Source organism: Emydura macquarii, unplaced genomic scaffold, assembly GCF_026122565.2.
Source record: "Emydura macquarii macquarii isolate MOO-44397 ecotype Brisbane River unplaced genomic scaffold, CSIRO-AGI_Emac_v2 contig_705, whole genome shotgun sequence".
Lineage (NCBI taxonomy): Eukaryota > Metazoa > Chordata > Testudines > Chelidae > Emydura > Emydura macquarii.
In genome coordinates this window covers 6,115,723-6,127,589 of record NW_027130842.1, presented here as the reverse complement: position 1 = coordinate 6,127,589, position 11,867 = coordinate 6,115,723, and the positions used below count along the sequence as shown (strand labels likewise).

General features: G+C 36.5%; 1 protein-coding gene across 1 annotated transcript in view; it reads right to left on the bottom strand.

Moving 5' to 3' along the window:
- Positions 1-852: 852 nt before the first annotated feature.
- Positions 853-11,867, bottom strand: part of ADGRG6 (adhesion G protein-coupled receptor G6) — a 155,327-nt gene continuing 144,312 nt past the window's right edge. Inside the window, exons 24-25 of the mRNA XM_067542342.1 lie at positions 10,290-10,442; positions 853-3,798 (exon numbers count right to left, since the gene is read on the bottom strand). Coding sequence (XP_067398443.1) covers positions 3,620-3,798; positions 10,290-10,442 — 332 coding nt within the window. The 3' untranslated portion in view covers positions 853-3,619. The remainder of the gene's footprint in view (positions 3,799-10,289; positions 10,443-11,867) is intronic.

Genomic DNA, 11,867 nt, shown 5'->3' with positions numbered 1-11,867 from the left:
TTTGTAGGCTGTACGAAATGATGGCAAATGTTTGCAACTGCAACATTTGCTACAGAGCGTGACAAAGACACAAAGCAGCATTGCTCATATCATTTTGCATTATAATAAAACAAATCCCAATAATTATATTTCAGGCAGAAAAAGATGGTATTCTATCAGTGTTCGTGGGTATGTCAAAACACTTTTCTAAAAAATCCTCCTAGTTTTTAATATATTGCAAATGCATTTTCTCTGCTGATTAAATAAATTTCAGTGGATTTCTCTGCTGTTTGAACTTGCCATTAGAACTTTTGCAGGTAAACCACACCAACTACTTGACTCTTTTCATAATATGTTTTGGCTAAGAGGTATGATGATTGGCTAAAATATTTTAGAGTGGTTAGTTAAAATACTATACATTCTGAGGTCCAGTTTAAGCCCTGCTAGCATGTTGAAGTCATACTAAAGGCCCAAATACTGCCACTGGAAACAAATGTAGATTAATAACTAACTACTTTGGTGTAAATCAGAATTTAAGATGATCTGTTTATACTCCTGTGAAAATACCATGGCAGCATATAGTATAGCATTTCTACTTTTGTTTTCCTTTCAGTGTGTCAGTATAACTGGGTTGCCTCTAAATGAATGACCCTGCATAAATTTTAAGTCATTCACTGGATTTGGCATTGAATTAATCACAACAAGAAAAACTGAATTCTGCAAAATACATTCCCTGCTGAGCTGGATATATTCCCAGAGTTTTGACTAAGCAAACCCCAAAGCACATATTTAATAAGCAGCAGGTTATTTTCCAACATTCCACCAAATAATGTTTTCCCATCGAACTTCAAGAAAGAAAAAAACCCATTCATTATTAAAATATTTTAATTCTTCATAACACTAACACCATGAATATTTATTTGAAAAATATTTCTTTCCACTTTCAATCAGTTACATTAACTTCCACTGACTAGTATTTCAAATTACACTATTTCCCTTCATATTGATAAAAGATACAACTATAGTAAATTGTTTCACAAGATGTTTGGAAACAATATGAGAGACTATTCTTTCCCTCTCCTCCTATGATGAAGCAGAATCTTAAAATAACAAGGACAGATTATGGAGCTAAAATATATATTGACATATTTAACCTCACAAATAAATAAATATATACAAGGGAGGTTACTTTATGTCAACAAAAAACTAGAGGTTTTATATTGCAAAAGTGAGAGCATTCAAGAACATAGATAGTTAAAGACTACTACATGGTAGTAAAAAAGAGAAAATTCTTAATTTAGCAAAAATATAGGCAGCTGAACATTAATCTGTTGGTTAGGTTACAGCTAGGCTTCAGCCAGGATACTTCTTTTACTCTTTATTTTATATTTTATTGAATTATCATGTTTCATTAATTCCTCAGTTTCCAGAAGTTTTTTCTTTTCCTTCTCTTCACTATAGAACATTCTAGGCAGGTAGAAATCTCACAGTAAGCTACTATTTGACTGCTATTAGCTACTGCAGCGAGACAGGTGGGCTGATAATATACAAGTTCTATAAATGGTCATACATAAGTTTTTCCTAAATTCTTTCCCATGATAAAAGTATCTGACCAAATTCATCCCTCGCGTAATTACATTTGAAGTCAATAAGGATGAATTTAGTTTATATGGTCATGTAAGGATTTTGCTCTAACATAAAAAAAAGGCTTGATCAGGTTATTTGTAGGAACTTTACTTCACAACAGTGTTTCTGGCTTGAATGTGATTAAAACATACTTCTCCCCCACAGTGATCAAGATGTTTGTAGCTAAGGAAAATATTCCATTTGTGTGGTCATAAAATAAAATGATCTTTGTACACAAGAGTGGAAGCAAAGAGGTCATAAAGATACAAATCCAGACACCCTGTTACTGAACATCAAACTGCTTTTCAGCTGAGTATCAATATCTGGATAACATCAGACCAATGGTTTGTGGAAGTTGAAACTGGTTGAAATTTTTAAGTAAAATAATTTGATGAAAAAATGGCCATTTTTGGGATGTAAAAATTTGTGTTTTACATTTCTTTTGAAATTTTAATGGAAAATCACATTTTCTGGCCAGCCCTATTACTGCTATTTTAAATAAAAATGTGCATTTACAGGTGTTTCACAGTTTGGCATGGGTTTTCTACATATTTTCAAGAATAGTTGTGCATGTTTGATATACTGTTAGAAATGACCATATGGCACCATGAGATATGCTTATATAGCTTGAAAAAGTAAGGTATTTTATGTTCTGCTTTGTCTTCTGCACACACTTTAAAACTCAGTGTAGTTGTCCACATAGCACAACGACATAGAGCTCAGTTTATTTTGCTTGGCCATTTCATTTCAAACAGCACGGATCTATATTTAGTGTAATCGACTGATGTTGGGGAAAGCTTGAAGATATGGATGCTGCAAGTGCACATGTAGATGCTGACTGCTATTGTGTAACGTACTGTGATCTTTAGAGCCTTCATAAATTGCAATGTCATGTGAAAGACATGCGTTATGGCCACAATGTAGAAAATGGACAAGCTAACCAGTGGGTTTAGAAGGGATCTGTGAGGTATTGTAACTGATAAATTTTATAGCACTGTATGATTCGCACAGTATGGGGTCCTTTGTAATATTTGCTATGAATGTACATGCCAATGACTTCCATTTCACTTGACCAACATGAGCAGTCAGCGGGGGAATCACACATACCAGTGTAGTGGTTACAATGGGAGGTGTTGCCTTTTTGTATGTAATGAACAATGATTATTGAAACATTTGACTTTCTGTAAAGTCTGGAATTATCTTATTTACTGATGCTGCATCAATTGAAACCACACACACACAGACATGGGTTTATCATTTGCAGGAGGGTTATCAGTGGCTGGCACACCCTTATCAGCAAATAAATCCTGGTGCACATGTATGTGATAAATGCTTTGCTGTGCACATGGATGGAGTGTGGCCCAGAGTTTATACGTTAGTTTTTGCATGCAAGATTTGGATCCAATTTCCTTTGTGTGGTTAGCCCTGCAGATTTATTTATTCATTTGGTCAAAATAACCCTTTGACATTGGAGTTAGGGCTTTCCTCACCTGTGGAAAATGGACACCTAAATAGCAAGAGTTTAACAAATACGGTAAGAATATAACAAAGAACAAACAACAAAGAAAGCTGCATCCAAGAGCTTGTGTGTACTGTAGGACATTTTTTCTGTTACATCTAATAGACCCAAGTCTTGGTACCCTTCAGACTTGACATTATTTAAAGATGGGCTTATGGATTTTCTTCAGTCTTGCAAAGATATACATAGGATCACACCTAAATGAGTTGTCCAGGTATCCTGTCGGCTGGCATACAGTTGGTCTTTGAAAACAGTCTTTATTTCATGGTGAGAAACTGTCATCACGTATTTCCCATGTACAGGAAAATGACTAACTCTCTTAAAGGGGGAATAAACCTTTCTTTGAGAAGAAGATGTTAAGAGGATGACAATATAAAGTGGGGAAAATTACTAAATCTGGTAATAGTTCTCCCCACTCGGTCGCCAAGACCTCCATTGTTTAGAATCTCCAGGCTGTATGTTGTCTTTCTTTGGTTCAGAAGTTCAGAAACCCAATCAGAACTTTGTGCTGTGGCTGAACGTGTCTGACATGATAATGTTTTTATAGAAGTTGTCAGAGTGAGCACTGCAGTACCCTTTGACCTTGTCAATAACCTGATGGACAGGGATGATTGGTGTCTGCTCTTCAGCCACTTGGACAAATATTGATGAAGGCTTGTCAACAAAAATATTATCTAGGAAGGAGAAAAGAAACAGGAACAGGAAATTAGGGCTTTTAAAACAGGCTTATTATTTACCAGATTTGTCAACTGCAGGCAATCCTCCTCTACATCACTATAAGTATCATTTATTTTTTCAATTATATTGCCCTGCTGATTTTTTGATACAGCCACTCAATAGCCTGATATTACACCTTTTATTTTCCTTTCAGTTATATGCAATAGCCTAAATTCTACATATTCTAACCCACATATCTGGAATGCTAGCTTCTCTGCTCAGTCCTCTCCTGACTCTATTCCCTTCACCCCTCTTGCTTATGCTGTAATTGGATCCTATTGTACCTTGGTATATTAGTTTGTGGAACTAGCAAATTAAAAAGGCTGCCTGGGTATTACAATATTACAGGATATGGGGTGATGCAAGCATTGCTTTGGTAACATTTGGTAAATGGCACCCCACTGAATCAAATAATGAAATAGTTGAAAATGCTAGGGAAAATAATTTGATAGTATGAATCATAAAAGTTAAACAGTTCTCAAATAATACAACAAAAGCAATCACAGAAAGCAGTAGAAGATAACTACAAATAAAAGTAGATGAGAAGATTTTGAAACTGGTCTGGTTCTTACAATTGTATCAGTTTGACTTCCTAGCACATAGAGAATACAAGGAGAGCTGAGGAGCTATGTTAGCGGTTTGTGGCTCTAAACAGATGTGGAAAACTGTTTTTATGTTTCATGTGCTCTAAACCAAGCATGAAGCAGGGGAGAAGAAAAACCAAGACAGTTCACTCTATTTTCCCTTTCATTTTCAAAAATCCACATCCTAGTGTTTCTGATGATGTTAGTAAAACTTCTGATAGCCACTCCTTACATTATCATCACCACATACCCAAGTTGGTTTGCAAGGGCAGTCAAAAAAGAGATTGTATAAAGCTCTAGGTGGCCTTTTAACTTCATTTTACACAGGTGACTCAGGTACATCTGAGTACTCAGATATAAGGAGAAAATATTTTGCTTCTGCTATGTGGATCATCTTTCTCCACTTCATCTGATACCAATGAAGGCTGTCTCAAAGAGGGTCTTGAGTATCTCCACAACTGCCACCTTTAGCTCTGTATTCTTCTCTCATATAGCCTCCTCCAGTAGCGTACTTGTCTTCACACAGAGAGGACAAGCATCCATTTCTGTGGCTAACATTGTTGCTGTTCTGAGTTTGGCCAGGAGGGAGCATTCTTGTAGTTCACAATCATTACCTCCCTTTTCCCCAAGAAGACTGTATTAATGAGTGCCCTGATCTCTTCCAACTTCCTCAGTGGGATCAGAATCTCTCTTTTAACCCAAGTCTAATATGACCTAGCACAATGTTGGATAACAAGATGGATAGTTCCATGAAGCAATGCTCTCCACTGCTGGCCCCCTATGCAACCAGTAAAACCACCTTCAGTTAATTCCTCTATAAAAGGGAATTTCATTTTTAAAAAACAGTGTATTTTATTATATTAATATTAGAATAAGTTTTATATAAAATATTATATAAGAGAAATATACTGCTCACCAAGGAAAACAAAATGAAAATGCAAGTTTAAAAAAAAAAGATGTAATGATGTACCAAGCTATAGTTCTCATAAAGAAGTTTTACAATATGAAATGCTGCTTGAAATATATGTAAAAGAGAAATGGATTGCAGAGTGGGAAATCAACAGCTTCACAAAGGAAAAGGCAGTTTAAGGCATATCGGAATGATATTTCTTTAAAGCAGGTGAAAATGGCCAATGAATTATAGCAAATAACTCCTTGTACTACTGCAAATGGCTGGGTACAATGTGTTCTTCAATTTCATTTAATCACTAGCCAATGGTTTTACATATTGAGGTTTTTCTATTTATTTTGTTTAAAAGGTGTTTAAAATAAATTCTTGTGTACTAGGGAAGACTATCAGTACCCAAAATATGATCACACATATTCACACAGCATCATTAAACATAACTCATATTTCCCAAAACATTTTTTATACTTTATACACTTAGCCAAAGCTCACAGGATTCAGTGGGAGTCTTTCAGTTGAGTTCAGTGGGCTTTGGATTAGACCCTATGGATAAAATCTTGGACTCATCGAAGTCAATGCGAGTTTTGCCATTGATAGCAGTGGAGTTAGTATTTCACCCCATATTTCAGCATATATGATCTTTCAATGCTTCACGTGACCTGTTTCTGTCAGTCTCATATCACAGTTGTGCAACATGATTCTGAAAACCCATGAAAATGATTTCTTTTGTCCATATTACTAAAAAAATAAATTCTAAACCTGAGTAGTAATACACAACCAAGTTTCCAGGTATATTTGAAAAACATGATATGTCATTCAGATTTAATTTTGATGTAATTAAAAGATATTTAAAACCACTGGCTAAGAGACTGAATTCTATAATGGCCATAGGCCAAATGGAGATACAATTTCTTAGAATAAGCTTTTATACATTTATTCCTTCTAGAAATGTACTGTGATATATCTAGCAATTCATCACATCACTTTTGACAGTAAGGTGCTTTTTTTGTTTGTTTTTGGTCTTTTTGCTATCAAATGTACTTTTAAAAAAATGTTATTTTTCTTTATCAGGCATCTCATGGTGAACATTAATGCTGTGACATCATACGTTTTCTAGAAGGATAATCTTTCAGCTACCCCATGCTCCATGCAGAGTATAGAGAATCAGTGTTTGAAGCACACTTGCCCTTTGAATTACAGCCAATCAGCATCAATGACACAAGAAGATGTATAGTGAAGAATAGCAGTATTTCTGATTAGCAATAGTCCTTTATGTCGATTAGGAGTTCATGCAAATGTCTCCCCCTCCACCCTGTTGAAATCATGCATTCAACAAAAATGATACACACTTTACCTGGAACGTTCCACCTCTGATAAGGAAATGTTCTTAGAAGACATTATCTATACCATAAACATATGAATGTCTGGGTCAATTCCAGGGATCAACTACCCCTTTTTCAACAGCTACAAATACATACATCTATAACACTGTATACTAAAAATGTTTATAGATTCACCAAGATACCAATTTGAGTAGATTAGCTGGGCAAAATCTGAACCAAATGGATCAAAACTAAGCTCTGAATTATTTTTTAATGCCAAGAAAGCTGGTTTGAGAAGGAATGTAGATATCTGAAAAACTGGATCCAGGCAAAATTACTTTAGAGTGTCACAGGTAGAAAAGAAAGTGAAATAAAAAGGCCTGGGGAAAAGGAAATCACTATAATACAATTAAAAAGAACACAAAATATTTTGGTGCCTCTGTAATGTCCAGTAAATGATTGCATTACCATCTATGACCCGTTTCAGGAGAGCCCTGAAACACGTAATTAAGTCCATCCCTAACCAGGAAGCACTTAATCACTTGCTTAACGTTAAGCATATGCTTAAGTGTTTTCCTGAGTGAGGATGCTTTTCTGAATTGGGGCCTATGGGTTTAATTGATGGCCATGGATGATGGAGGAGCAATTATAATACCAGCTGTCCACAGTGCAGCTGTTCCTTTGAGGAGTTTCCCTCCAAAAGACATATGGTAATAGTACTGCCAAGAATTTCAATGAAGAGAAAGATTATTTTAAGTTTCAGTTCTTCTGGTATCCAAAGGAAGCTGCTCAGGGAATGTGCTGAGTCAGCTCTTCTCTTGGGTCTTTGGCCACATCTTATTCACAGCCAGCCCTTTGTGCAAATAAGGGTAGTGGCAGGTTTGTGTTGTTGTAACCACCCTTTTAATAGAATTTTTCTGACACCAAGGTCTTGAAGTGCAGGTTCCACTGGCAAAGTACATAAAACTCTATGACTTTTCTTCTAGTGTAGTTTACTTACATGTTTTTAATTGTGAGTTGTTCCTTGGGCATAAGAAACTAGTTTGAGCAATAAAAACATCGTTTAGTGTTGTTCCCTTATGTGGACAACATTCTCAGCTCATTTCAGAACCTCTCATCTGATGTCCTCATCTCACTGCATGCAGAAGACTCTGACTACTGTTAATGGGGGATAGGCTCATGTAGGAAGAGCAGAATGTTGAGTTTTGATCTGCACTACGGTTCTGAGAGGAGAATTTTGCCAAAGGTTAAAAAATATTTAGTATCTGACTTGATCATGATTCCAAAAGGATAGTCTCCCAATGTGTTTGAAGGTATAAGACGTTTGTTTGGTCTTTTTACATTATTATTCTTCCTCTTTCTACATACATTTTATTATCTGGGACATTTTTTTCTCTTGTTAATGCATTAATCCATTTTGTTTTTAAGATTGCACTACAGAAATGTTAAGAATAGTGAAAACGCATGATCAGGCATGCTCTAATTGCTAGCACAATACAAAGGCCCTAATTTAGCAAATCATTTAATTGTGTTTAATTTTAAATACGTTTTTATCTTTAAGCATGGGTTTGCTGTGATCCAACAAATAAGACGTGTTGGTGTAAAACTGCTGTATAGGGCTCTAACTGCTCAGTTGTCATTAGCATAAATGGGAATTGTATGTCAACAGTACCACACACTGAACTGAGAATATGCTGTGGGTTGAACCACAGGGAGGTGTACACGACTCTATTACATATACAATTTGACACATGTATAATACGATTAGTAGGGAACTGGAGAATGTGACCAGTTACTATCTGCTGAGTTGACACGGCAGTAGCAACATAATAGCAGCACATTTACTGAAATGAACAAACCCCTTTTACATAGTAAAGGCAGCTGGAAACAGGTGGGAACTGCCCAAGGCGATGGGCTGCGTAGCTAGTCAGTGCTCAGCAGTGTGAGCTAATGGGTTTGCCAGTGGCAATCACAGGTGCTAGGAGTTTGGTTTAGCAGACTGTGGTGTTAGAGGCACAAAGCCAGCAGAAAGCTTGTTGTGAGTGGGACCATGACAGGAGATGGAGGGCAGGGCTTCTGGAGTCAGAGTTCATTGGACAGGCACACTGGGGGATTTCTGATCAAGGACATTTCCCTCTGTTGTTTGTTTCCATTGTGTTCAGGGAAACAGGACTTTTTGTTTGTAAGCAAATAAGATGACACCAGTAAAATACCTGACTCATATTATTAACTTCTCCTCCTAATGGAAACAATCCTGCAAGGCCTTGAATACTGGCTAACTGTTTGGGCAACATAGGGCAACATAGATATTTTTAAAACTGGATCCAGCCAGCCAGTTATAATCCACCTGAATGAACCATGTGTAAGGAGAAGTAGGAAGGTAATGCTGGGAACTAAGCCACGTGACTTCAGACTGTGGGCAAAATTCTCCTCTCCAAATCACACAGCAAACCACACGTACTCTGATGCTCTGTTCTTCATATTTGTGTAGAGCTTCAACTGCTGTCAGTAGGAGATCTACACATGAAAGGAGACTGGAGTATCAGAAATGGAACCTGTCTTGTGGATCGGTGAAATTCATTTAGTTTTATAAAAAGTCTGGTGGTCCCTTCTAGGCAATTCATTTAATCCACATCTGTATTTTTGAAATTATTCACACAGGAGAGGATCATTTAAATGAGTGAATCTAATAGATTGTTTTTGAAGCAAATAAACAGATCCCTTTTAACGACTGCATTAAACATATGTGAACATTGATTTTCATTATATCTTAGAAGGATATTTCTTGAGAACATTTGTCCTATGCAGAAAGCTATCAGTGGAGGCATTGGTTAACAGAAGTTCAATGGAAAAATCACTTTGGTTTATAGGCTTCTCTGAAATATAATCCCAAACAAATATGAGCACATAAGCCTTCAGATCATTGTTCCATTGTTTGGGTATCATTAAAATGTTCCTGAAATAAGTACATGATTATTTTGTGTGAATGGAAGATTAAATAGATGGTCCTTTTTATTACACACATGACATCTGAACAGCCTTGTAGTAAATATTATATGCTATTTGTACAAGCAGGAAAACTGTGTATATTCTGTCAACACAGTATTATCAAACTACCAGATAACTTCCACTTACCTTTTTATCATAAATGTAGCCCAGTTAAATCAGAGGCAGTTTGGCCCAGTGTCCAGCAGACTGGAGTGGGACTCAGAAGATGTGATTTCTAGTCCCAACTCTGCCTCTAGTCTGCTGTGTGACCTTGGGAAAGCTGCTTCATCTCTCTGTGCCTCCATTTCTGTAAAATGGACTGCTACTTACCTTCTTCTAAATCTTTGGGTAAAAGTGCTATATAAGAGCTAAATATTATTTTTATTAAATATAATTTGTGTACCACAATAAAAGTAACAGATTAGATATATACCATAGTTCATGAATACTGCCTTATCATGACAGTCCTTACTAAACAATAAACTAAAAACTAATAAACAGTAAACTTTTTTTAAATGCTCAGTTCACCTCAACTCAGTGACCTCTTTTATACATGAAGGTAACACAAGTCACTGGCGTACCTAGTGTGCCAACGTAAATATTCACCATTTGAAGCACTGCAATTTGTTGTGCTAGGAATGACTCACCTGTATGGCTGTTTCTTTTGAAGTACGTATTTGAAGTGGATTTAGATTTGGATGTCAAGTAGGTTGAGTTGGAGCCAATAGAACTGGAGGACAAGGATTTCCCAAGATTGTCTGAGCTTTTCTTTATAATATTAGTTGCTGTCTTGCTCCAATCTGAAAATGAGTAAGCATTTTTAAATTCCTTTATTTCTGTCAGTACATAACTCCTGCGTCTCGCAAGTGTTTAATTTCCAAGCATCAGAAGCTCTTTTTACATTACTTATAACAAAGTGGCCTGCTCTGGTTCTTGTCTGGTGACATTTTTTATTCTTTAGAAAACAGAAGGACTAGTTCAAGATGCTTTACTTTCTTATAAAGGACTACAAAAAAGAACACTAGCTGATATTTCTACTTTCTAGGTACGGTTAAAACTGGTTCATGGGGTAGTTAAAACGGTATTTTCAACTTTCTTCTTCTTATAAAATTAACAAAAACAACAACTATTTTTTATTAGAATTTTGGTATTACTAAGAGACCACAGCAAGGGAGTGGGGCCCCATAGTACCAGGTTTGGGTGCATAAGGAATACACAGTCAGGTCTCTATTCTTTTTTATGACAAAAAAGAACAATGCATAGAAATGTGGTTTACAAGCATATACGACCAATGCTCTCCATAATTTTAAATCTTAGGCTGTAAGATCTGTTGGGCAAGGACTGTTGGGCTGGTCCACCATGGGTGCAAGAGTGGAGTGAGGAAGAACCAAGGTGACTTTTAGCCACCTTTGCACTCTTGCAATTCTGGAACTGGATAGCTGGATTCTATTTTGCACCCAGTTACCTAAGGCCCAAAGGAGACGTTCCAGCAGCAAGGGATTGTTGGGGTCTGAGGTTGCCTGAGCCACACCATCTGTGCTGAGGGATCCAGGAGAAGGGCTATGAGGGAGCCATTACAGTGGCTACTCCATCCAGGGATTCTCTACTACAGAGGAATCATTAGGGAGCTGGATCTGCTAGATCCAGAGCTGCTTTGTACCGCTTAATTTGGACCATGGTTCTCCTATATATGTGTACAGTATTTGACACACTGATGACATAATAATAATAACATAAATTTGAATGCAATAATTTTAAATGATAAATTTGCATCTCATTTGCATTGATATAAATAAAACAAACAAACAATCCTTCCTTCGGTTTCCACCCCTCCGCCCCCAGATTAGGGCAAAAAGTTACTTCACAATTAAATTTTATTAGAAAATTGACATTCAAAACATCATAATGTATGTTTCAAAATTAGTACATACAGGAATAAATTTAACAACTAATTTTACAAAACATATTACAATGTGTACCTGCATGTAAGGTTAGTTTCCAGTCCTTGGTCCTTTTGTTGTTCTTACTATTCTAATTTATTCTTCTGGGAGAAAATTAATCCACATGCAGAGGGGCCCGAGCAAAGATCTATGTCCTGCTTAAGCCTTGAATGCATGGTTTATTTAAGCAGCAGGGTTTTATCTTGCCTCTCTGCAGTAGGGTGAATTTTACTGTTTTTGTGCCAGCTGTGGCATGTCGATTTTTGATCAGATCATGTTCTAAGG